Source organism: Chiloscyllium punctatum, chromosome 41 (genome assembly GCF_047496795.1).
Source record: "Chiloscyllium punctatum isolate Juve2018m chromosome 41, sChiPun1.3, whole genome shotgun sequence".
NCBI classification, from domain to species: domain Eukaryota; kingdom Metazoa; phylum Chordata; class Chondrichthyes; order Orectolobiformes; family Hemiscylliidae; genus Chiloscyllium; species Chiloscyllium punctatum.
The window spans coordinates 13,542,472-13,569,550 of record NC_092779.1 but is presented as its reverse complement, the minus strand read 5'-3'; the positions used below and the strand labels follow the sequence as shown (position 1 = coordinate 13,569,550).

The window sequence follows — 27,079 nt, the reverse complement described above, 5'->3', positions numbered from 1 at the left end:
GTTGCGGGGGGGGGGGGGGGGGGGGGGAGTTTAAAAAACAAATTCAGGGTTTGTGGTCTTGATCCCCATTGGGAGACGGCAGGCAGTAATATCAGCCAAAGGCATGATTAGCTTATTTGTAAATACTACACACAAGTCAACTTTCACAAGTTCATTCACAAATAAAGAGCCATTGACTTAGTCAATATTAGAGGGTGACCAATATTTCTGATCCAAGCAGCAGGAAATGTTTAAAGGAAAAAAAAAGGACAAAAAGCCATTGGGAAGCCCCATTGAAGCTGGAAATTTCATGAGCATTTCCCCATTTCATTGCCTCCTCTGGGGCTGCAATCTTGATGCTCCACATTAAAAATGCACAATGTATACATTTATGGTAATGATTGGTCACTAATTCAGTGAAAACAGTCACCAAGTTGGTGGAAATTTTATACTTTTGTCAAACTTCCCAATTATAATGTTTAAAATAAGTTGCACGTGACTTAACGGGTATACTGCTAAATTTGCATTGCGTAAAATAACTGCAGATTTGGCATGAAACGCACAGAAACAAGAAATTAGTTTATCTTTGGCATTTCAGTGTCTATCAACAGTTTAACTCACATACTTTCACACTTTGGCCATCATACTGACAACATCCAAACAGAAGAATTAACTAAGGGACTTGCCATGTGCATTGTAAAAGAGAGAATATCAACCCCACGGAATTTAAATGATTTGAAAAACATGGCAAAGTTTCCTACAGTTTACACCTATTCATCTGATGCCCAAGAGGAATTTATACAACGTCCAGAATGTAAATTGACACAATTTAGGGTCCAGGTTTCCCGCTCTCAAATAACTGTTCCTTACTGGACTAACACATGAGCAGAAAGATCCACAAACATAATATCCTGACACATCATAGAGTGAAGAGCTAACAAAGGAACAGAAACAGAAAGTAAGGTGCAAAACCTAGCTCACGTTTTTAAAAAAGTGATATACTGAATCATAAATAACAGCTTTTAACAGAATGGCAGAGAGTGGGGGTTTTTAACCAAACATTGGTTTCTATGCTACATTACGGTTTAAATCAGAAACCGATCTGAGAATGAAAGTGCACCACTTAATAATGTGTGACAATGTAGAGGTAGTAGTTTGACCTGAACCAAATGCTCCAACATTTAGTTAACATCCTGTCGAATAGTAATTCTATGTGACAGGAGATGCTCCCTCACCAGAAGCCTCATCACCATCCGCTGTCTCCTGTGTCTCCACTTTGTTTGGCTGACACTGCATCACTAAAGTCTTGCTGTGTGATACAGGCACTTGTTCATTCGACCTCTCACCTGAGGTCTCCCTGTGCTGAACCGGGGTTGAGGTAGCTAGGCCCCGGAAAGAAGGGTCGCCAGGTTCATCTTCTTCATAATCCGTTAAGTGGTACACCTGCTCAGTGTCCAGCTCAAGAGGCCTGAAGCCCTTGGTGACAACACCAGGCCGTGGGTCAAGGATTCCTCCAAGGTTTGGCTGGGCCAATTGTTGCCAGTGGTGCAAAGTTGCTGAACCTGTTAAAACAAACACATTTGCATCTATAATCAAATAAGGTGGCTATTGAAATAAAGTCAATTAATAGCAGTGATTTAAGCAGTAGGTGGAAGTGTTATACTGCCAAGTCATGCATGCGCTTTTAATGCATTAACAAATTAAGCATCTAATTTTTAAAAATAGTTTCTCTAATATTACATGCTATATGCACATCAACTCATTTGATTTCATTAAACAGTGCTCTTTTTTGAAAAAAAGAGAGAGAGATCAATTTAATAGGAAACTGTGAAATACTGGAAGTCTGCCTTCCCCACTGATGTTCTGTAACATAACAGATTTTGTCATCCCATGAGATGTTTTAACCTTTTAAGAGACGAGCATGCTATTATTGCTACCCATTAGAGATTGCAAGGTACAATTTCAGTTTAGTCATTATAATTAGTGCCATTTAATTCCTTCCTTTAGGATAGTTCTGGCAAACCTTCACCATTAGATAACATATTAGCGTTAGTCACTTTTGAAGCAAAATTAGTACAAAGCGGTCAATCGTGATGGGTTAGCGGCAAATAAGTGAGAGAATAAACATTTCAAAACAAGTAATGCTCAAGGCAAATTAAAGAAGCATTTTCCAATTGTTAGCATCCGTTTGTTAACAAATGCCTTCAGCAGTCAATATTCTGATAATATTACCAGTAGGGATCACTGCAAATATATGCGTCCACTTCCAGTTGTAGGTGTCAGCTTTGCACAATCGTTCACACTTACAGGTGAAGATAAAAGTAATCTGTTTCCACATGCGTATACTAGCCTCTTAAAAAGAAATTTGCTGGTTTCATTGTCACCCATGCAATTGATTATTCAGATGAAGGTCAAATTCAGGAATTAAAAAGCGTTTATTTTTACCTTTCACTAAGGTACTGATTCACACTGGGATATTCTCTCTCATGGGTAATGACAAACTTCCAGTAGGTCACCAGAGAACACACTTCACACTCCAGCCTAAGGTACTGGACAGCAATTATGACAGGAGTCCGCAGAGACCAATTATAGGACCCCATATGGCTGAGATGAACGAAGTCAACACAAAACAGTGGCAGAAATTGCAGCTGTCTGGGTTGCTAAGTTTTGGGATATTATCAAGCAACGGATCTAGCCTAAAGTCAATTGAAAACTTAGCAAAAGACTGCATCACAAGCTAATACTTTTGATGATGCAAGTATCTTTACGCATTTTCAATTAATCCATTTTTAAACATGGGAATAATGCTGTACTTGTGTTTCAAGATAGATAATAATTTAAAGTAAGAGAATTTTAAAAGCAGCGTGATCTAGTTGTTTCAAATATACATGAATGAAAAACAACCAATTTCCCCAATGTTTGCCCATTTACAAAATAACTCCAAAAAGGATCACCAAAAATCATGTTCATATATTGCATTGCAAAGGAAATTCAGTCTACAAAAGACTAACTAGGATGTGCTCTCTAACATAAACACCCAATTGTTTGTCAGTCAAATGTTTGGCTACAAGAGGTATGTGCTCGTAAAAAGGCTAGGAGCAGTTTATAAGCTGCACCAACTTTTATCATCGCACAAAGACCACAATCAGGGTAGATATCAAAGTTATTGATTTCACAAATACCATCATATAATTTTATGAAAACATTTCACAATCACACTTCTAATCACTTGACCGAATAAATGCCTTTTGCTGTGCATAAATACAAGGCTCTGGGTTACGAGCAGTTTCTTTGCCACTTCCCATTGAATAAACATTGCCGTGAGTCCATCACTGTTGCTCAAGTTAGTCAGTTCAAAAGAACTGGTCTTGCCCTCAGCAAGTCTGATTTTAAATGATGTTTCGTCCATATCTATCTGATCAGTATAAGAAGATTCTGTGTTATTCTGGCTCAAAACCAAATACCAACAATTACCATAAATATGACAAGTATTTGGAGCAGAAGCTAAATGTGTTGGAAAATACAGCACCTTCCCAAACAGTCTTAACTATTTTTAATTTAAAAAGGTATTACTATCAATAAATAATTCAAAATCTGATTCTCCTGATAACTTGACTTTACCATCACTTGGGATCTCTCGCTCTTGCTTAAATATATATCACAGTACCTAATGGCATAAATTGAAAGAATGCAAACAAACCTAAAACGGTAGAAAAAAAAATTGAAAACAAACAGATTGCCAACACACACACACGAGATGGAAAGGAAGAACGAATAGAAATGAGAGACAGAAACCAAAAAGTGAAAGGCAGAAATCCAATGAACATTTTATTTGTAACAAGAATGAATGAATGAATGAGCATTGTTCTATCTCAAGAGCATGAACTGAAAAATGGGTGAAAAGGTTGAAACAAATTAAACAAGCTTGCATCTCTTAATAATAATAAATGTATCTTTTTCATTAAATACATAACTAAATTGAGCTTTTAAGAAAGTGAATTTTTTTTTTAATTACAGGAGGAGTAAGAAATATTCCTTTATATTTAACCCATTCAGCACTAAATTTCCTTTGCAGTTAATGAACATGATGGTCTCAGTTTGTTAATTAAGAGTAGTAAAAGATTCAAAACAGACACAAACAAGTACTTTAATCAAGGTAGCTGATGGCAGTTTCTTTAATATTAAAAATTTTGTTGGTTTTCCAACAATAGCGAGCACTGTAACAATTCTCTGAAGGGTCAAAAGCCAGGATTATTTCAGAGGGACCTCAAACCAACACCGTGGCTGACTATCTCTGAAATAGAAAGAATATTTGGTACAAAGCGCTCCTGATGTTTTATGATGCATTAGAGACCAAAGAGTATCGAAGACCAGGACAGAGAGAGAGCGTTGCCTTGTATCACCTTCCAAGGGCTTCACAATCTGCAGTTTCTCTGGCAGGTATGAACGGCTGCTGAAAGACATTCCTGAAAACCTCGTGAAATCAGATATTCCAGAAAGGTTGGTTCCCAGTGACATGATGCTTTCGGTCGGTGTTGCAGAGCCACTCGAGATTTCCCCCTTTTCTGCCAGCTCTTGCAACTTCCTCTCCCGCTCATCTTCGAAAAACCTCCTTTCACAGAGATAGTTCTCTCTCCTTAGAGACAGGCGACGGAGAGCTGCCTGTAAATCCCTGGATCCGGGAGTCCCTGGCTGCCCTAGCTTCTTATCACTGTCCTCAATTCTGAAACAGAGGGGTAAAAATAAAGCCACTTATAGTCCATATTTAAACACCAAGCCAAAAAAAAAAACCCTGGTCTAATGCTAGCTGAATAATTAACAGATCAACAATTGGAACAACAACGTCAATTCAACACCTCTGGGACTGGAGGCTGAATCCAAGACACACAAAGGGGATTACTTTGAAAAACGTAAGCTAATCTCAACACGCCTGTACACCAGAGAGTGATATTTTCCATGGGTATGATAAGGGACATCTCAGTAAGGCTTTGGTCAAAGCTGGCAAGCGAGCAATTAATATAAACCTTTTACCTTTGCGTAGAGTCATACAGTACGGAAAGAGACCATTCCGCCCAACTCGTCAATGCAGACCAAGTTTCCCAAACAAAATGAGTCCCTTGGGCCCATATCCCTCAAAACCCTTTCTGTTCATGTCTATACAAATATCTTTCAAATGTCTTAAAAGTACTTCCATCTACCACTTCCTCTGGCAGCTCATTCCACATTTAAACTACCCTGTGTCAAAAAGTTGCCCCTCAGGTCCCTTTTAAATGTTTCATCAGAGTGCTGGTGTCTGTAGCTGGTGACAGTGTCTCCTCTGAACAGTTTACTGATGAGAGTCGAGGGTGGGTGTGGAATTAAAGCCAGTTTGGATCACTTTGAAACATTTCCCTCGAGTTTCTGATCAACTCTGGCTAATCTCAAATTTAGCAAGACTCATGAAAGAGTCACTGAGGGGAATGCTGATCCAGTTCCGCTCCTTTCTTTCCCATTGCCTGGGGGCAATCATTCTTTTATACAAAGTACCGTCAGCCATGGGCTGGTATCCAAAAGATCAAGGTAAAAACATTGACTGCAGATGCTGAAAACCAAATACTGGATTAGTGGTGCTGGAAGAGCACAGCGGTTCAGGCAGCATCCAACGAGCAGCAAAATCGACATTTCGGGCAAAAGCTATTCCTGATGAAGGGCTTTTGCCCGAAACGTCGATTTTGCTGCTCGTTGGATGCTGCCTGAACTCCTGTACTCTTCCAGCACCACTAATCCAGTATCCAAAAGATCAGTCTGGTTTCAAAAAGGATGGAGCCCAAAATTTCACTGGAACAGAACATGAATCAATTAAATATTGATCAAGGGAGATGAAGTGAGTTTTACCAATCAGGGAAAGGGGAGGGCAAAGATCTTTATACTTCACAATTTAATTCATGCTAATTCATTAAACAGTTCACTGTTTGATTTATTTTACATACCCTTCAGTATTTTTGTATGTCTCTGATCAGCGCATGTCAAAATGAAAGAGTTGCTTCCAATTGTGGACTGGAATGCCACAGACTTTGACCATTTGATCCATCAGGAATGTACCTACTATTCCAAAGCATATTCCATTTATTCCAACCCCCCCAACTCTTTCTGCAATCCCTGGAGCATTTTCTTCTTCAAATATTTATCCCATTCCCAGTTGGGCATTAATATCGGATCCAAGTATACCACCCTCTCGGGCAGTGCACTCCAAATCCTAGCCACTCATTGCATTTAAAAAAAAGCATTTCCTTACATCACAAAAGCAAACTTACTACAGATGCTGGAAACAAAAGCAGGAAAGACTACATTTTTAGGTCATCAACCTGAAACATTAACAGTTCTCTCTGTCCACATATTCTATCCATCTTTCCTGAGCATTTCAGCAATTTCTGCTTTTATTTCCCCTCCTCAACTGTGGTTCTTGTGTCAATTGCTTTAAATCTGTGCGCCCTTATCATTGACCCTTCATCCGCTAACAACAGATTTACTTTATAGAAGCAAGCCATTCAGCCCTTCAAATCCACATCAATCCTTCGAAGAGCATCCAATCCAGACCCACTCCCTTACTCTATTGCCCGACATTTCCCATGGTTAATCCAGCTGGCCTGCACATCCCCGGACACTACAGGCAATTTCTCATGGCCAATCCACCTAACCTGCACATCTTTGGACTGTGGGAGCACCCAGAGGAAACCCACGCAGACAAAGGGAGAATGTGCAAACTTCAGACAGTCGCCCAAGGTTGGAATCAAATCCAGGTCCCAGGCACGATGAGGCAGCAGTGTTAACCATTGAGCCACTGTACCATTTCAAACTCATGTGTTCCCCAGCCCCTTCTAGAAAGCAGCAACAATGAATGGGACACAGTGCTGGAGACAGGATAAAATGCTAACTTATTTTACTTCAAGACAACTTGAGACGGGAGGCACCAGTTTCAAAATTTAGGTACGTGAAAAGAATTCAAGATTCTCAGGAGTGCAATAGGACAAGGCCTGCTGCGAGATTGCAGAGTGTTGTTGGAAAACCACAGCAGGCACCATCAATTATTACGAACAAATCGTGAACAGGTGAATTCAGTTAAAACCGCATTTGATCTCCTTCCAGTGGCACAGGGAATTTCAACACTGTCTCATAGAAGTCACGGAAGGTTTATATCACTGAACGAGGCCGCTCGGCCCATTATGCCTGTGATGCCCAAAAATCAAGCTCCAATTTCCAACCTTTGGCCATATCCCTGGAGGTTGCCAGTACCTATCCTGACATCTGCTCTTTTAGGTAGTGAGTTCAAGACCCTGAACTTCTTTCCACCCATTCCTCCCCACACCACCCCCCCTCCCCCCCACCAATCATCTCTGCCCTAATTGTTCTCCCAATTGCTTAAACCAACGTCCCTAATCACTGACCACACCACTAAAATAGTTAGGTTCTTTTCATCCCATCTTTTCTCATAAAGATGTAGATCTCAATCAAATCTTCCCTCAGTCTCCTCTGTTCCAAGGAGAATGACCTGCAACTTATCCAATTTTTCCTCATAGCTGCCTTTTTCCAGTCCTGGCAACATCCTGGATTCTCTCATCTGCCTCCTCTCTATTGCGATAACATTCATACACTTATGCAGTGACGTGCCAGTGGCATAACCTCGCGCGCTTTTGGGAAGACTCCCGCTTAACTGAACATTAAACACCTTGGTTAAACGATGGAGGTGCCTCACTCATACAAGTGCACACCCTATCACAATCAAGATGTGACCTCCATTCCTTTATCTTTGAAATGATCTGAACAAAAAAAAAAGAAAAACTCCAGTTCGCAGTCAATATCTCTTACCCTATTTCATTTGATTCGGTTTCTAAAAGGATGCTGTTCGTCTTGTTGTCTATGACTATATTGGTGATGTCGCCACCGTGGAAACTAGACCGAGGAGTGCTGATACAGCTTGAGAAGCCAGAGTTCATTGCTGAGGACTGGTTAGACCCTGGGATGTTCATTGGTGACGGTGCCTGCGATCTTTGTCTCACAGCTTGATTCACTGTGCGTACAGTTTCAAACACCCGTTTCTGCTGATGTCTGCAGGAATAACAAAGCTGTTAACAGGCTGATCACTGCTGCGCTTGGCACACACGTACAGAACGTGCTGGGGCTGCAACATGGTGCACATTTGCTACACAACTCCTCATAGCTGACAATTAACCTGCAAATTAATTTGGAATTTAAGAAACAGGACAGTACATTGTGGCAGCTTCTGGACACGAAGGCAAGATTCGCATCAAGGTAGATGAAGCAAACCGAATTTTCCACTGGCATTTCTCAACCCGTGAAAATAGAACGTGCCATGAATGGAATTAATTGTTCCTATTGCAGAATATGTTTTCACTGAATGCATTGATTTGTGGATCTAGGGTAGGCGATGGACTAGTGGTATTATTTCTGATAACATTCTGGGAACATTGGTTCGAATCCTGCCATGACAGATGGTTGAATTTGAATTCAATAAAAATCTGGAATTAAGAAACCTAATGATAACCATGAATCGATTGTCAGAAAAACCCATCTGGCTCACTTATGCCTTTTACGGAAAGAAATTGCCAGCCTTATCTGGTCTGATCTATATGCGACTCCAAACCCACAGCATGTGGTTGACTCTCTGCTGCCCTCTGGGCAATTAGAGATGGCCAATAAATGCTGGTCTAGCCAGTGATGTCCTCATCCCGTGAATGAAATTTAAAAATCGTTCCACTATTTCCATAATTCCACCAAATGAAGCTTGTTTCGAGGCTAAATGTGGACAATATGGAAGAAGTCACCAAAATCTTAAGAATCAAGGGTCAATAAGAAAAGACTTGCATTTACATTCCTGACTGTAGAACAGCCAAAAACACTTCCAATGAAGTATGTTGTGAAGTGTAATCACTGTTGCACTGTTGGAAATGCAATCTTGCACATAAAAGCTTCCATCAACAGCAATGCATTAATGACCAGATAACACCACTTTTTGTAAAGCAGAACAGGTCGACTGAAGGATGAATAATGGTCAGGACACTGGAAATAGTTCCTCTGTCCTTCTTTGAAATAGTGCCATGGGATAACTTAATCCACTTGAGGGGTCAGATGAGGACTAGGTTAACACCGTACCCAAAGTTCAGCAAGATACTTTTTAAAAATGAATACGTTCAATTTAAACTGTGGTTTGTTAGAACCTAACTCTGTTAAGATGCTAAGAAAAATAGACGTTGGGATTGATCTAATTATATCAACAAAGGACAGTACAGCACAGGAACAGGCCCTTTGGCCTCCAAGCCTACATCTCTACATTTTGCCCTTCCATGTTAAAACTGTCTTCACAAAGAAGAAAGAAATTAGTCTTATTTTCTTTTTACTTCAGTTCAATTGGTTTGTTGTTTTTGCCAAAAGAATATTAAAAGAGAGGGATCTTGTGCCTCAGAACATCCAGATTCAACCTCCAGCTCCCTCGAATGTGTCAGAGTGTGTCTCGATATTGGTGAATCAGATGGATATTTGTGAATATTAACAGTGACTAACATGGTCACTGTTAGGCTAGATTTTTATTCCAGATTTTGTTTGCTAATTGAATTTGAATTTCACCATCTGCCATAATGGATTTGAACTCACGTCCCCACGACAGTAGCTTGAAGCTCGGGATTGTTCTAACGTCCAGTGGCATTACCACTAGTCCATTGCCACTCCTGATCAAGACATGTAATATCCTGATGGGACTTTTGGTCGGGTGGGATTCTAAGACAATGCACAGAGTAGAATGAGGGGACACAATTTAAGAATAATGGGTTTTCAGTTTATGACAGAGAAGGGGATGTTTTGTCTCAGAGGGTCATGCATCTTTAGAGGTCTGCCTCCATCACACTCAGGGGAACAGAATTTTTTTTTTAGGGTAGATGGGATTCTTATCTAACAAAGGAATCAAAGATTGATCAGGTCAGGTGAGAATGTGGAGACTGAGCTCATAATCAGATCAGGCATTATTTTAACGAATGGCCTCCCCCGCTTCATATGTTTAAATGGCCAAGGCCTGGTTGTATTCATTAAAACAGATAACAGGAACACAGGTACAGGAGCAGGCTGTTCAGCCACTCAAACCTGTTACACCATTCAATTACATCATGGCTGACCTGTACACCTGCCCTTTGGCCCATATCCCTTAATACATTTGCTTAACAAAAAAAAATCTATCTCAGATTTAAAATTAACGGATCCACTCCCATTTGTGGTAGTGTTCCAAACATCTAACAACCTGTGTGTATAGAAGTGCTTCCTAACATCTGTCCTGAACAATCTGGCCCCAACTTTTAGACTATGGCCCCTAGTTCGAGAATCCCTGACCATCTACCCTGTCTTTTCCTACTTGTGCGATATAACACGAGATTCAAAATGCCAGATTGTTCAAGTTTTTTTTTTAAGATATATGTTCACACATTGTTAGTAGAAAGATTTGCAGCAAAACTATTTACTTCTGTACCATAAATGTTTTTGCACCATTTGAAACATGACTTCATGCCCTGCTGAGGGTCTCAGAGGTACAGCTAAACTACTTTAAATACTTTTCAAGAACATAGCTGAGCTTCGGCTGTATTCAAAGCTAAACAAATTTTAATTATTTATTTGTGTACACACAACAGCTGTGTTAGGTAAAACACAAGGGATTGTGGAAACTGAGTCATATGCATATCAGGCCAAACTAGATCTGAAAATGCAGTGACTTAACTCAGGTAACAAATTCAATTTTGCTGCAATGTTAATTGACAATACCTTTCCCAAATAATGTCCTTTGCTTTCCCATTGTATTACATTATGTACACAACTCTTAGTAATTGAATTTAGCAATGTGGGTCAGTAAATTCATGAACACTCCGTTATGGGAATGTAAATGAAATTACATAGTCTCTCAGGCACTCTATACACCATATTTTTTCTTATCTGCAAAATACACCAGAGTGATCCAGTGGTTAGCACTGCTGCCTCATACTGCAAGGGACCCAGGTTCGATTCCAGGTGACTGCTTGTATAGAGTTTGTATATTCTCCCTCTGTCTGCGTGAGTTTCCTCCCACAATCTAAAGATGTGCAGGTTAGGTCAATTGGCCATGTTAAATTGCCCATTGTGTTAAGGGATATGTAGGTTACGTGCATTAGTCAGGGGTAAATACAGGATTATAGTGTAGGGGAATGGGTATGGATGGGTTACTCTTCGTAGGGTCAGTGTGGACTTGTTGGGATGAAGAACATGTTTCCACACTATAGGGATTCTCTAATTAAATGAATTTTGGCTTACTGCTAGACAAACATGAACAAATCTTTCACCTTTAAAAAACTTCACGTTTAAATAACATAAATATGAATAGTAATATGAATAGCAAATCTCAGGACTCTGCAGCAAGTCACTCAGACTCCCCAAAGCCTGTCCACCATCTAAAAAGCACAAGAATGATGAAGTAGCCTCTAGTGGCCTGGATGAGTGCAGCTCCAACAACTCTCAAGCAGCTTGACAGGACAAAGAAGCCTATTTGATTTGTACAACATCCAGAAACATGGATGATAGGGGCCATTGCTGTTGTGCATCTACAGCTTCGACAGTGACTTCCAGACTTGTCACCTCTACCAGTCAAAATATTGAAAGTTCCTTTTCATCAGCCTACCTGCCATGAACTGCAGAAGTTTAAGACGTCAGCTCACTACTACGTTCTCAAAGGCAATTAGGAATGGCCAAAAATGTGGGGCTAGGCAATGAGGACCACATCCCGGGAACAAATAAAAACATATACAAAAATGCACCAATTGATTTCCAACAGCATAGGGCTCACAGTCCTAGAGACCAGAGGTACAATAAGTATAAGGTATACCTAAAACAGTTCAATGAATGTAAGTGTCAATGGTAAATGAATGATAACTGGTGCTCAAACCATTCCTAATGGTGAATGGATGAGTGGTCGGTTGGAGAGCAGTGGTTCTAACGTCATTTTCTCTCTGGTTGAGCTTTGTTCTGCCAAAGTCCCAAAACCAGTGGGAAAGTGAATTTTATTTCCCACTAATGACATAAATTACAAGTGTCTGAATTCAAACAAAAGAGAGCAAAATTCATTGCGCCTGGAACTGCAAGATTCTAAAATGTTAGGGTACGTATTATACTTATGTCCAAATGTCTGTTTTTGAAGTTCTTTTGAAATTTGCAGCTCACTATCATTAGTGCTCCCAGAGCACCCAGTTTGAGGTAGAAATCCAAATGGTGACAATGTTTCACAGAAGCTTCTACAAAAATTGTAGATGGCAGAGGGCGGTTTCTTGGTTACGGGAGAATGTAGGGGCAGGCAAACAATGGCAGTCCAAACCAACTCGTCTCCACATGTGCATACCTATAAACGTGTCACTCTGAGTGATGCACAGCGCATGTTCTTTTTATTTTAAAACAACAAGACCACAGCACAGTCAGAGAACAGGAATGTACCCAAGCTAACACAGATTAAAGAAAATTCTAAACAAAAGGTTATTAAAAACCAGTTTTGTTTTAACATTTTAATGACAGGGGTCCTTCATTAGTTCCAATAAACGGGCAAGTGTTTTGCAAAAATATGTTGAAATTAAGTAGCTATTTTACAAAGTAGTTAAACTCACAACATTTAAGTACATTCTACCTACAGCTATTAACAATATTGAAGCTGATTTAATTATTTTCAGCTTCTACACAATTGTAAATAATTTGAAATGGTGACAATTACAGAAAGGAAGTGGTTTATAATAAGGGCTGACCAGGTAGAACTTGAGGGGGATTATTTTTTGACAAACAAAAGTTAAAGATTGCTCTTTCAGGACGTACTTTTGTTCCAGGGCAGGTGAGGTGTCCATCTGCAGTTCTTTACGCATCGACCCTTCGATTTCAGCAGCTAAAGAATCCTGTGAAATAAAACGAAACGTGAACCATATAGAAATGTGCACTGGATTAAGTGACAAGGCATCCAGAAGTCCGTTCCTCCAGATCTCCCAAGCTCAGGTTGGACAAACAATAAATGCTAAAATGACTTTTCTCTCTATGTGCAAACTGATAAACTGTACAATGTAAGCTCAAGGAACATCATCTCCTTTTCTGCTTGGGCACTTCACATCCTCAAGGTATTGAGTCCCTTAACTCCAGAAACTGACCACATTATGTCTGCTCTTCCATCCCACCCCCAGCCTTGTCTAGATTGAGCCTTGTTAGAAAAACAATTAACTGCAAATGCTAGAAAATCAGCAGTTTTTGTTTGTCTTGTTCACTCTGCTCTTAGTAGAGTATCAATTCTCTCCCTTTCACACCTTAACTCACACCCATTTTACATCAATTTTCCTCTTCCTCCACCATTGGCAACACCTTTGTCTTTTGCACTGGGCCTCTGCATCTGCCAGAAGAATACTGAAAAAAAACTTCCAACACCTTTTAGCCTTGCAGAGTCACATTGGACACAAATTGTTAACTCATTTTATGTTTCATACCTTGGGCAAGTTAAGATTTCTTAGCTAATACCATTCTTTAAGTATTGATGAGAGCACTTTGAACTAATAAGGGACTCACAAGGTAGAGGCTCTGAAGAAAGAATCAATAGCTCTGGCAGGTTCACAACTCTATCAGAATCCATTGCTCAGGCTATAGCCAAGACTGACCATTTAGAGGGTGTGCCTTTAGTGTTTAATGGAATTCCACTTGATCACTGCGATCAGGGTCTGGGAAGGCTCAAGGACATGAGAAATTCAATGTCGTGAAAGAAAATTCTTTAATAGCATCATCAGAATGGGAATTTATATTGTATTCCTCTGATGCTCCAGCTATGGCACAAGTTCTGTTATGCAATGTTACAACAAAAGTTATCTTGAAACAGTGGACTATGTCCCTGCCTCTGAGCCAGAAAGCTCTGTGTTCACGGCCTCAATGATCGTGGAGTGGAACATGATGATAATTAAAGGATATTGGTACATCTATCGAGACTTCATAACCTCAGGAATCCCCTTAATGGCTGGTGTAGTAGGCTCTGTGGGCAAAATGCTCCTATTCCTTATGGGTTTTCTTGAATACTTCATCTTAGAATCCCAAAGCAGGTTCTGTTTGTTTCACTAAAGCCTGTGGCATGTAAGATGTCCAACAGCTACTCGGCTGGTGATCTTACTGTATTTGGAGGTTTCTGTTACTTAGTAACAAACACAGGATAACAGACTTGCAACTTTAATCTGTGCTAAAGAGGAATTATAATGGAGTAGTAAATTCCAGTTAAAGAACAAAGATCACTACAGTACAGGAATAGGTCCTTCAGCCCACCAAATCTATGTGCACACATCACCTTTCCAAACTAAAAATGTTTGCCTTTTTGACATGGGCTGTATACTTCTATTCCCTGCCTATTCTTGTATCTGTCAAGAAGCCTCTTTAACATTGCTAATGTATCTGCTTCTACCACCTCCTCTGGCAGCACATTCCTAGCACTTACCACCCTCTGTATTAAAAAGAAATTGCCTCTCATCTCCTTTATCCCCATTTATCCTAACTCCACATCTCCTAGTAACTGACATTTGTACCCTAGGATGAAGGACTCCAACTACCCATCCTATCCAAACCTTTCAGAATTTTACAAAATTATATCATCCTTTGACATTCAAGTGAAAATAAACCAAGTTTGTCCACTCCCTCAGTTAATATCCTCTAAACCAGGTAACATCCTGGTAAATGTTTTCTGTACCTTCTCCAAAGCCTCCACATCCTGGCAACCAGGATTGTATGCGATATTCCAAATGTGGCCTTACTAAAGTTGTAACATGACTTACCAATTTTTAATACTCAATGCCCTGACCAATGAAGGCAAGCATACTGGACGCATTCTTGACCATCTTTTCCACTTGTGTTACCACTTTCAGGGAACTGTGGACCTATATGCCTTGATCCCTCTACATTGATGCTTCTAAGTATTCTGCCATTACTGTATACTAGTCTGGATTAAACTCCATCCACCATTGCTCTGCTCGAGTATCCAGCCTATATGCTGTTGTATCCTCTGGCAATCCTCCAATCTTTGTCTGAAGCCTTGCTAAAGTCCACATTAGCAGAATAAAACTAGCACTCCAAACATGCCCAAACGGAACAGATTGCATGGCAAGTGGACCGTTGCAATATGGCCCTTCCACAGGTTTATGTTTACCAAAGGGAACAGGCCCAGTGAATGATAGCGTCGTGGTGTGCTGTTTGGCATTGTTTTGTTACGTAGGTTCTTGATTTCCTCCTGTGCTTCGTGCAGCATCTCCATACACTCTGCATATTTGTCCTCCAGCTCTCGCAACTGTGGACAAAAATACACACATCCTAAAGATACACCACTATCATTAAGGTTCGATGGTTGCACAATGACGTAGCAGCAGTAATTAAAAAGTCATTCTCCAAACATTTATTTTGAGTAAATTTCACTTTCCCTTGAACACACAGCACCAGCCTACAGGGTTACAATAGCATGGAAATGTCAACTTTGCAGTACAGAACTAAAAATATTTACAGCCTATCATTTTGAACAAATGTCATTCCCCTCCAAATAGTTATTTTACTTTACTACATCATGCACCAATAGCAGTTAAGCGAGGAAGCTATCTGTATCTTGGCTGCTAGCATTATACTCATTTCTTTTTTAAAAATCTGTTTATTTGGAATTGCATTTGCACAGAAGCTTTTTGAGCAAGTGCCTGCTCTGAGTTCTAACAGTGAACACAGCAGCACATCTGAGATCAGGAACTCAATTACACTGGAATCAATCCACAGCCCATGACTCCAACAATATAGATGTGTTAATCTGGAATAAAGAGGAAACATATGCTGGAAATAGTCAACCTATGGACAGGAAGCAAACCAAATATTTCAGGTCATTAATGTTTCATCAGAATGAAAGATCATTGATCTGACACTTCCTTTGTCCAAGTAGGTTGCTTGAATTGCCATTTTTATATTTTTGTTCTCATTAGAGAATTCACACAGCGCAGGTGGTCATTCAGTCCCATCATGTGTTTTCTGGCCTTTCAAATGAGCAAGTTACTTTGGGCATTCTTCAGGGTTCTCTCCATAACTCTGCACATTCTTCCTTTTCAGACTACCTGTTGAACACAGGTAGTTGAGTCTACCTCCACCATACCCTCGAGCAGTGTTTTCCAAAACGTTAACTATTCACTATGTGTAAAACTATCTTTTAGCTTCGCTTTTGAATCTTCAATCTGTACTCTCATCCTTGATCCTTTCCCGAATGGGAATGTTTCTCCGTCTGCTCTCAGAAGCCCAACTCTGCCCAAACCCTCGGTTTTGAATACCTCTGTCAAATCGCCTCCCTACCTGCTTTCACCCATATACACCTTCTCCAACCTATCTTTATAGCTGAAGTTCCTCGTCCCTGCCCAAAACATCCCTGTGCATCTTTTTTACGCATTTTCACAGCCGCCCTAAAGTACAGTGCTCAAAACTGCTTGCAACACATTAGTCGAGACTTAACTAGTGTCTTATGTAAGTTCAACAACCCCCCCTGCTCTTCGCACTGTACGGCCGCATTAATAAGGCTAGGACACCCCATGTTGTTATTAACTACTCTGTCAACCCGCCCTGCCATCTTCAATGACCTCTGGGCATATTCTGTGTAGCATTCTTCAAGATATGAGACATTCAACGAGGACACTAGATAAGTATTGGGATTTTAAAAGTGTGCAAAGATATGGGGAGGAAGCAGGAGATTGGCACAAGGTAAAGACTAAGTTACTTCATGGAGACCATGACCGACTTACCTCAGCTGTGAGCTGCCGTTGGGCATCTTTAGCTGCACTCAGATGTTGAGTGAGTTCCTCATTTTCTACCGCATACTGCAGCAAAGACAAACCATTCATTAATAATCATTGATCATAGATACAACTTGTGGTGTTAACTACACAGCCCAGCTCACAGCACAACTGCTTCTTTCTAAAACTCTCTGCATTATTCATTGAGTTTTTATGGCAAGATCTATGGAAAATAATTTAAGAGGGCCTGCTGTCCTGACTGGGTCACAAGAAGGCTGAATTTTCCATACAAAGTGAATATCTCTTGTGTAAGGACTCACTTCCTTTGCCGTTAGCAGCTCTGAACAGGAACATTTCTTTCTGATTTTGGGCCTGGGAAAAATAGGTTCAAAAACTCCAAAACTACATCTGACATTTCCCTAAAACTCGGACATTTCTCATACCACTTCACCTCCCCCACATTCAGTCCTGTACAAAGACGTAATTGATGGTTCTTGGACAAGGCTTTCTCGGAGGGAAGAAGTAGAGACACAAGAATACTACAAAACCTGCTCTAGATGTTGAGAGTTTTGAAGTCCAGTCTGATTAGCTCATTCAAACATTATTTCGCACTCTGATCATCCTGTGATGTCGTGAAATTATAGTTACAGGTTCCAACTTCCAACAAGAAACTTGGTCAGAACTCAAAGCTGCTTCCAAATATTGGAAGACAATTTGACTTCTTTAATTTTGGGCTGATGCTACACCTGAAAGACAATGTTGCAATCTCAAATTTTGTCATATGACTATATTGCGACAGTCTTTACCATGGGTGTTCATGGCTACCTTAACATCGGATTAGATTTGCTGTTTTGATATTCAAAGGTTTAAAAACAATTATTCTATTTATGCCCCTACCTTTAAACAATATGAATTATGAGATTAGTGCTTAAACAGGTTACAATGAAACATTAGTTGAATTTGTAAGTTAGTAAGAAACAGAAGCAAGATTAGGACATTTGGCCCCTCAAGCCAACTCTGCTATTCAATAAAACCTTGCCTGATCTGGTCGTGACTTCAATTCCTATCTCTTGCCAACCCTACATAACCCTGGATTCCTTTGTCAAATTCTCAGATGTAAACTTGAAAGTTGCACATATTTAAAATTTTAAACAGTTAACAAAAATGATATTTGGTAATATGCTCACAGCATGTATGCAATCACCATTGGTCTGTGTCTCCCCAAGCAAGAAGTACAATAAATATGTAAACACCGCAAAATTCTTTCAGTGAATAAAATTACTAAAATCAAAGCTTTTATCTCAGTGATCCCTAGACATGTCACAGAACAAAGATCTTAAAAGCTATTATCGTATTTTGACTACATGCACTCCTTTCTTTCAAAGATAGCATCAGTTTTTTGGGGCAATATCCTGTTCAGAATATTGATAGCAATTGGTATTAATTATTTTTATATATTCAATCACGGGATTAGAGCATCACTGGTGAAACCAGCATTTATCATCCATCCCCAATTGCAATTAAGAGTTAACCTACATTACTGTTGGTCTCGGGTAATTAATCAGTGCCATTTTCTTTTCAAATCAATTGACTGGCTATAACCATGAGTTAAAAATTCCATCATTTTCTCCTCAAAGATTTAGAGAAGAAATGGCCCTGCACTGGGGTGATCGTTCACAACTCTTAAATGAAAACCCTTGGAACATTATTAAAGTTTGATATGGAGACGTTCCACGTCATAAACGGAGTCTCATAACTCATTAACAAAAGTGTCAAGGTGGAGACGAGGAAACAAATGTATCATCAGCTTACAGCTTTTGACTTTTTCTGCAAGTCGACTATTTGTGATAGAAGATGAGTAATTTCCTCTTGTTGTCGCGCTGAGTCTTCAGTCTTCTTTGCCAGTTCCTCTGCGAGATTGACGAGTTGTAGATTTGCATCCCCTGGACAATTAGGTAAGAGAAGCAGAGTCAACTATGCACTCAGAATATCAAACACAGTTCAGTCAAAGAATAACATAAAAGGATGCTATTCTACCAGGTATGACCACCTGCTCTCTCCCCAGAGGAGCAGTAGCCACAACACTGAGGAGAAACATAGGTAGTCATGATTTGGAGGTGCCAGTGTTGGACGGGGGTGTACAAAGTTAAAAATCACACAACCCTAGGTACTAAATCAACAAGTTTATTTGGAAGCTTTCGGAGCACTGCTTTTGGACAACCACCTGATGAAGGAGCAGCACTCTGAAAGCACGTGCTTCTAAATATACCTGTTTGACTATAACCTGGTGTTGTGATTTTTAACAAGACAGACAGGGGAAACCTCTGCAGGGAAATGGTTAAGCTATAGAAATTCATCCTCCTTGCCCAAGAATCCCTCCAGTATGAAAACAGACCATTTGGTCCAACAAATCCACACCAACTCTCTGAACAGTATCCCACCCAGATTCTAACTCTACCCTATCCCTGTAACCCCATACTTCCCAAAGCTAATTCACCCAACCTGCATGTCCCTGAATACAATGGGCAATTTGGCATGGTCAATCCACCTAACCTGCACATCTATGTGGGAGGAAATCGGAGCAACCAGAGGAAACCCATGCAGACACAGGGAGAATGCGCAAACTCCACACAGTCGCCTGAGGTTGCAATTGAACACGGGCCCCTGGTGCTGTGAGGCAGAAGTGCTAACCAGCGTGCCAACCCCATCTTTTTGTTGCAGAACACACTCTAACCCCTCCTCACACCACTGCTGTAAGCCATCGCCATTTAGCTAACAGACTATTCAGGAAAGATGTTGGGGAGCATTTCTAAACAAGAGTGGTGGTGGTTTGGAACTCTCTTCCACAAATGGCAACTGATGCAGGATCAATTCATTTCAAATCTGAGGTAGACAAATGTTTGTTAAGCAAAAGGTGCCCAGGGACATGGGCCAAAAGGCAAGCAGAGAGAGTTAGGCCACAGATCAGCGATGATCTCATTGAATGATGGAACACGCTCGAGGGCTGAATGGCCTACACTGGTGCCTTTGTTCCTATTCAAATTGCAAGCTTAAGTAAGTGAGGAATTGGCAGACTTATCCACTATTGGTAATATGCTCACAGAACTACCAAATGGCCTCTATTTATGCCTTTGTTGCCCACCATCAAGTTAATAATAATCTAATAGTTAATCATTTGTTAGGAATTGATTAACTCAATGGTTTAAAACACTTAACACAGTAAAACACAAGTCGAGAAGCATTTGTTACAGCAACCAACTGATTTGTGTGTGGCTTGCATACACACAGCAAACTAATTGGTACAGTCATAACCAGAAAGGACTAAATATTTTTCCTTTCTGGACTATAAACTGAAATCGAAGCACAACTGCTGGTTTGCGGAAATACCAGGAGAGATTTGCAACTTAGAAAAATCAAGTGGTGCACATTTTTAGCTCTGCAAAGCAAGACTACTTTTCTGAGCAATGAGAGGGATTCCCTTTACACAGCAGAGCAAAAAGAGTCTGTGTTAAAGAATGACGGCCTGACAATAGCTCTCTGATTGGATGAGCTACAGTTTGTTACAAAGGTCTAAGTGCAGTACGGCCAGAGGCATTGTGATACCAGGTGTGAAATATGTTACATTTAATATAATTTACTTTGGATTTGTGAATTTTTAACTAGTGGAATCTATCAAGAGGGCAATGATTAATTGGCAAGTATTTCTATGGACATGGTAATTTATTTTAAAACACTAGTCAGGAGACTTTCTGAATACTGACGAGATGTTTAGATTGGGAGAGTTTACAATTGAACAAAGTAAACAGTGAAGTCCATTAAGCTTTTAGTTGGAAGTATCTGTAACTACTCCTTTGGGCCAAAGGGAAACATACATAGCTTGGGTTAAAAAAAGCTTGAGTTTCAGTTAGGGCAGGTTTACAAAAGCCTTGGGTGAAGCTGGATGTGTAAAACAGTTGTTGCCAAGAATTAGGACTGTTAAGCAATAGGTCACATTACTGTTTATTATTTAGTTTATAAATCCAAATTACAAAGCATTTGGTTACAACAGTGAGGGAGTCTCATGACGGGTAACTGAAAGCACAGTTAAATCAAGACTTAAATTGAGATTTGAAAGGGAAGGGAATTCTCCCTAGTGGGAGTACTGCAGAGTGCTTTTGAGTTTAATGGACTTGCATTTTACCATGTTCCAAAATATTTTGTATTTAATGTTAAATGTAAATATTTTAGATTAGTCTATCTTCATTGCCATTGCGCAGTAAACTTAATTTATTGTTAAACCCAAATCTGCAACCTTGATAGTCTTTAACTGAAATGCAGACAATCTCCTTAAAACAAAAACATTATCCAACAAGTCAGATTTCAACATGGGATGAGACTAGTCCAATAATGACATCAGCCAGGATCATTACATCCAGAGACTGTGCATTGAGCATCTCTCTCTTCTACCGTCTCTCCATGTTGGTGAAAAGACAAGTTAAGAACGATCATCACTTTATAGACAACAGCGGGTTATTACTTCTAAAAATAAAAAGAAACAAATTAACTCACGACTGAAATTTGGACTTGGGATCTTAAGAATTTTGTTTACCCTGTCTGTATTCTTCCTCTACCCATAAACAGTGTTAAACATTTTGCCTTTTGTCTGTCTTAAATGTGTGTGTGTGCGCAAGGGAAAAGGGGGAGTTGCTATGTGTATGAATTTTTGGGGTTTTTAAAAGGGATATGGTTTAAGTGACATAGAAATAAATTAGGAATCTATTCTTTCTTCTGCCATTTATTAAAGTCACAATAAAGTATTGTTTTCTGTTAAATGACTAAATCTGATATGATTTACTTTTGCCCTGAACAGCAGTCGGGCAAAGTGGTTATCTTGATGGACTCATTGAGATGTTACATATTTGGCAAGTTTGCAGATCAGGGGAACAAAGTTATCAGTGCAGTTTTCCCAGTTATTATACAATATTCTGTACACAACACAGAACTCCAAAAGGTGAGCTCTCTTCAAGGCAAGGTACGTGAACAGTACCCATCTGTTTCAGTCGGACAGTCTAACCACGTCAAGTACTGTCATCTGCAAAATGCCCCATGGAGAAGATCCCATGAGGAAGCCAATCAAGTTTGACTCCCCACAATCTTTTTTTTAAACTGGCTCCTCCTTCCACCTTCTATTCTACCTTCTGAGGGCCAGTAAAAGTCAGTTCCATATTGCAGTATAAGACATTCGCTTGGGAAGAGGAAGGGTGACTGTTGAAGATCAGACAGGAGGGGAAATACTGTATGTTTATAAAGCCATTGTGCTAACTTTAAATTTGTACATGTTAGAGGCAAAGTTGAGGCATATGAAAGGCTAGTTTCGAAAGTTTTAGATCTTGATGTTAATATTTTTATTTCTTCTATTTTATTTCAGATGGTGAAGCTGACTGTAAATTGCATCAGTGGAAGATGAAAGGTGAGCTGTGCATTATGCTTCATAGAACTGAAGTGTGCACAATATTAGCTATTCAAAACAAAACAAATTTTGCTTCATTGTTTCACTTACAGCTTATTTCTATTACCAGGGAAAACCTTGCAATCAATGAGCCTAAATCCAAAATTGTTCTAAGCTCAGTGACCTACTAAGGATCTAGGCACAGTATGGCCTCAATTTTAAAAACCATTCCATTTTTAAAATCTCTTCATAGCTTTGCCCTTCTTTTTCACCATGGCTTCCTCCAACACAAGCCTTCTGAAATCTTGGCACATCCCCAATCCTCTTCTCTCCACAATTGGCAGTTATACCTTTAGGTGTCATGACCCTAAGTTCCAGAATTCTCTCCCTAATCCTCTTAAGATCTTTTAAGACTCTCCATAAAACCTATCTTTTTAACCTAGATTTTGAAAACCACCTAATATCTCTTACGCAGGGTGGTGTCATTCTTTGCCTGATGGTTATTGACTTCAGTAACCACAATGGAATGTTTTACTACTTTAGAGGTGTGTTAAAAATACAAGCAGTTGTTGAAAAGCTTGCATTTTTGATATATTGCAGAACCTCTCCAGCAACTAAGTTGACGTCAAAAGATTCAAAGGTGACTGATGCATTGCTTTTGATCTTAACCTTGAACTTTGATTACAAAATCATCTGGGTGCAAGTAGCCATAAAATATCCTGGATTTAAAAAATATTGTATATGAGATTCCCTACAGTGTGGAAACAGGCTCTTCAGTGCAACAAGTCCAGACCAACCCTCCGAAGAGTAACCTACAAAAACCCATTTCCCTCTGACAAATACACCTAACATTATGGGCAATTTAGCATGGCCAAGTCACCTGATCTGCACATCTTTGGACTGTGGGAGAAAACCGGAGCACCCGGAGGAAATCCATGTAGACACTGGGAGAACGTGCAAACTCCACATACAGAGTCACCAGAGGCTGGAATCGAACCCAGGTCCCTGGCACAGTGCGGCAGCAGTGCTAACCACGCCACCCGCTGTAGTTGAGTCATACACAGGATGGGGGAAATGATTAGTCATTTGAAATGACTAATTTTGTAGGATTGTCCTGGCACTTGAAACATACTTAGCTCCTTCACACAGTCATTGACAAGTTGCTGCTCCTTCTCTTCGTATGAAATGGTCTCAGTCTGCAGATGGCAAGTCTGAATGTCAAGATAAAAATGCATTGTATTACAATACAAGTAACAGTTCCACAAATTTTTTTTTATTATTAATTATTATAATGTTTCAGGATGTATCGTAGATGATTAAATAACAAACCTTGGCTCCTCTACATTACTATGTGACAGTGGAGAAATACCACACAAGCAACAATAGTACGTACATCTCTTCTGGCCAATAGAAGGTTACCAAGGAGGTTAATGCAAAGGTTTCTAAATGCTCATCAGCAACAAAAGTCTCTTTTAGACTGTGGAGTAAAAGGTTAGCTATCATTTTTATTCTGATGATAATTCCTTACACACCTGCATAAAGCCAATTCACACAGAATGGAACCAAATGCATAGGGTTTCAGAGTTGCTGCCTCTTACACTCTCCTGTATGTAGTCTATACATTCAAGAGATAGTGAAATTCACTGACAAGGGTGTGGACTACTGTCTATCAACAAGCTACTGAAATAACCACCACAGATGGATGATATTGTTTATTACTATGGACTGTGTGGCCAAGATAAACAGAGTAGATTGCACACATGTAAGCTCCCTCAGATGACAAAGAACTGCCTCTATTTACATGTATGGGCGTTGATACTTCTGCTGGGATTAACCAGCTTCTATTTCAGATTTTCTAGCATTGGTATTGTGCTCCACTTTGACGTGCTACAGGAACTTCGTAACAAAACTGTTGAAACTTTACTTATCAACTTATGAACACTTCACGTGCTAAGCCACTGTTGTACAAAACAATGTACCCATCCTCATGCACAAAGTACCCAATTCTGACTGGCCAACCAGAAAGAAAAGGTTTAGAGTGGGAGCTAACAATTAATCATTTCTCCACATGGGATTAGAATCATTAGTTAGTTATTGACTGACACAGACTTGATGGGTTGAAGTGCTTTTTTGCTGTTCTGTAGATGCCTGATGATTCTACAACTCTAAGCCAGGGAGAATAGATGAAAAAGCAAAGCACTCAACCAAAATAAACTTTGCATAACTAGCAAAATAAAGCTATTTGATTTCTCTTCATTCCAAACAAGCGGTGTATAGATGTCCAATAAAGCATTAAGCCTGGCCACTGCAATTCTGACTGTAACCAACATCAACTGCAATCCTAGCTGCATGACAGGTTAATAAAAAAAACCTACAAATGCAGACATTCCTTGGTCAATAATATTTTCATCTGGCTTTGATTTGAATGGGAGTGGAAAACAGATTTATTTTACCTCTGTTCTTAAAACAACATTTTCTTCTTCCAGATCCTTCAGCTTCCTTTGAAGAGAATCCAAATGAAAATAATTCTGTACAGATGAGGTAGACTCAATTCGTCTCAACCTGAGGGCATAACAAAGAAAAAAAAACCTCAAGATCATTTTGTGCTCATTTGTTCATAACAAAGGTTTTACTCATTTACAAAATCAGCCTCAAGAAATAAACCACAATTGAGTTTTTGTTAATACTTAGAAAAATGTAGCCTGCGACAAATTAAAATTTTAAACAAATATTTTTATAAAATATCATCTGATCACATTGAACTTGAGGCTTGCTAGAAAAAAAAAGACATTTTATTCTAGTTTTTATAACCTTCCATTCATCAGTCTTGCAAATTGTCCTGAGGAGTACAAGACAAAAAGCTTCAACAGGGTGTGCTTTTTTTCAAGCAATGCTAAGTGCCTTGATTTGCTATAAAACAAAAACCACATTTAATGATTTCTACTGACATCCAACTACATTTTTTACTCACAGAATGTGGCATCACTGCCTACAAGACCATAAGGTACAGGAGCAGGAATAAGTCATTTGGCCCATTGAGTCAGCTCCACCATTCAATGAGATTACATTGTTCTGATAATCCTCAGCCCCATTTTCCTGCATTTCCTTTTAATCCCTACCCAAGTAAAAATCTGTCGAGTTCAACCTTGAATAAACTTCATGACACAGCCTTGACAGCCTTTTGCGGTGAAGATTTTCTACCCTCTGACAGAAGAAATTCCTTATTGGTATCTTACACGGGCAAGCTCAACCTGAGGTTATGCCTTCTGATCCTAGACTGTTCCACAAGGGGAATTACTTTTCCACTCCTATCCTGTCAAATTGCCTAAGAATCTCTCATTCTGTGAAACTCCAATGAGCACAGGCCCAACCTCGTCAACCTTCCCTTATAAAAGTAGTACTCTATAGCTACTACCAGCCCTTGTGAATAAAAACCAAAAGAACCGTGGGAGCTGTAAATCATAAATAAAAACAGAAGTTGCTGGAAAAGCTCAGTAGGTCTGACAGCATCTGTGAAGAGAAATCAGAGTTAACGTTTCAGGTCCAGCAGCCCTTACTCACGACTAGCCTAGTGAACCTTCTCAGACTGTCTCCAATGCTGGTCCATCTTTCCTTGGGGAAGTGGACCAAAACAGTTCACAGTATTCCAGCTGTGGGTTGACTAAAATAATGTCAAGCAAAACCTCCCTACTTTCATACTCCATCTCTTTGGAATAAAAGCCTTCACTCCATTTGCTATCCCTAATAGCTATGCATAAGATAATGGTAAACTGTCTTCATGCACATTGTAGTATAATAGGGCAGAATATCTTCGTGGAAACAATTTCTTTATGCCAATTTAGCATTACAGGAATGGCAGAATTTTATTGGGCAATTTCCTGGCCATTGATCACACTTAACCCAAAACACTGATGTCACTCTTACAAAACCACATTTTAAAGACCAACAGCTCTACACCATCACCCTGCCAATGTCAAAAGTGCCATTGTCAGGACCATCAGATATAATTTTAATCCCTTGTTACACTTTTTTAATCCATTTGTTGGACGTGAGTGTCACTGGCTTGGTCAACATTTATTTCCCATCTCTAATTACCCTCAAGGAAGTGGTGCTGAGCTGCCTTCTTGATCCACTACATTCACGTTAAAATGGCTCTCTCCTGGTGTCAAAGAAAAAAAATTACAGATGTCTGAATTGAAGACTTTTTTTTAAAAAAGAAAGATTTCAGGCACAGGTATCCATGTTTAGATTAGACTACTTACAGTGTGGAAGCAGGCCCTTCGGCCCAACAAGTCCTCACCAACCCTCCGAAGAGCAATCCACCCAGACCCATTCCCCTAAATTTACCCCTTCACCTAACACTACGGGCAATTTAGCATGGCCAATTCACCTGACCTGCACATCTTTGAACTGTGGGAGGAAACTGGAGCACTCAGAGGAAACCCACGCAGACACGGGGAGAATGTGCAAACTCCACACAGACAGATGCCTGAGGCAGGAATTGAACCCAGGTCTCTGACGCTGAGAGGCCGCCATGTCGTCGACGTTATTAAAACAAAATGCATTAATACGCCTCACAGCTATTTATTGATAAGTTTCATGGTTCAGGCATGCTCCCATTTTTAACTCTTTTTTTTCCACTGGTTCAGGGACACTTCTGAATGATGCTACTTGACAGGACTGAACAGAATACTTACGGTGTGGAGGAAGTGGAGTCACTCTCACTTTCTTCTGCCGCATTGGTGTAGAATTGTAGTAACTCATCTTTCATAGACAGCTCATGACGGAGTTGAGAAACCTGGTCAGTACCAGAGATGGGGGGGTGGGGCATAAGAGAGAAATTTTAAAAAACACTGTTGAGAAC

The 27,079-nt window shown here is 39.8% G+C and overlaps 1 protein-coding gene across 6 annotated transcripts in view; it reads right to left on the bottom strand.

Moving 5' to 3' along the window:
• trak1a (trafficking protein, kinesin binding 1a) overlaps positions 1-27,079 on the bottom strand; it is a 205,857-nt gene that overhangs the window by 10,981 nt on the left and 167,797 nt on the right. For 4 of the 6 annotated variants that reach the window (XM_072560400.1, XM_072560404.1, XM_072560403.1 and 1 more), the window contains 10 exons: positions 26,913-27,013; positions 24,669-24,777; positions 23,348-23,426; positions 18,600-18,730; positions 16,797-16,871; positions 15,185-15,322; positions 12,841-12,917; positions 7,825-8,064; positions 4,383-4,702; positions 1,215-1,541 (listed from right to left, as the gene is read on the bottom strand). In XM_072560400.1, the coding sequence (XP_072416501.1) occupies positions 1,215-1,541; positions 4,383-4,702; positions 7,825-8,064; positions 12,841-12,917; positions 15,185-15,322; positions 16,797-16,871; positions 18,600-18,730; positions 23,348-23,426; positions 24,669-24,777; positions 26,913-27,013 (1,597 nt within the window). The remainder of the gene's footprint in view (positions 1-1,214; positions 1,542-4,382; positions 4,703-7,824; positions 8,065-12,840; positions 12,918-15,184; positions 15,323-16,796; positions 16,872-18,599; positions 18,731-23,347; positions 23,427-24,668; positions 24,778-26,912; positions 27,014-27,079) is intronic. The other 2 variants (XM_072560401.1, XM_072560406.1) reach the window with 1 other exon arrangement.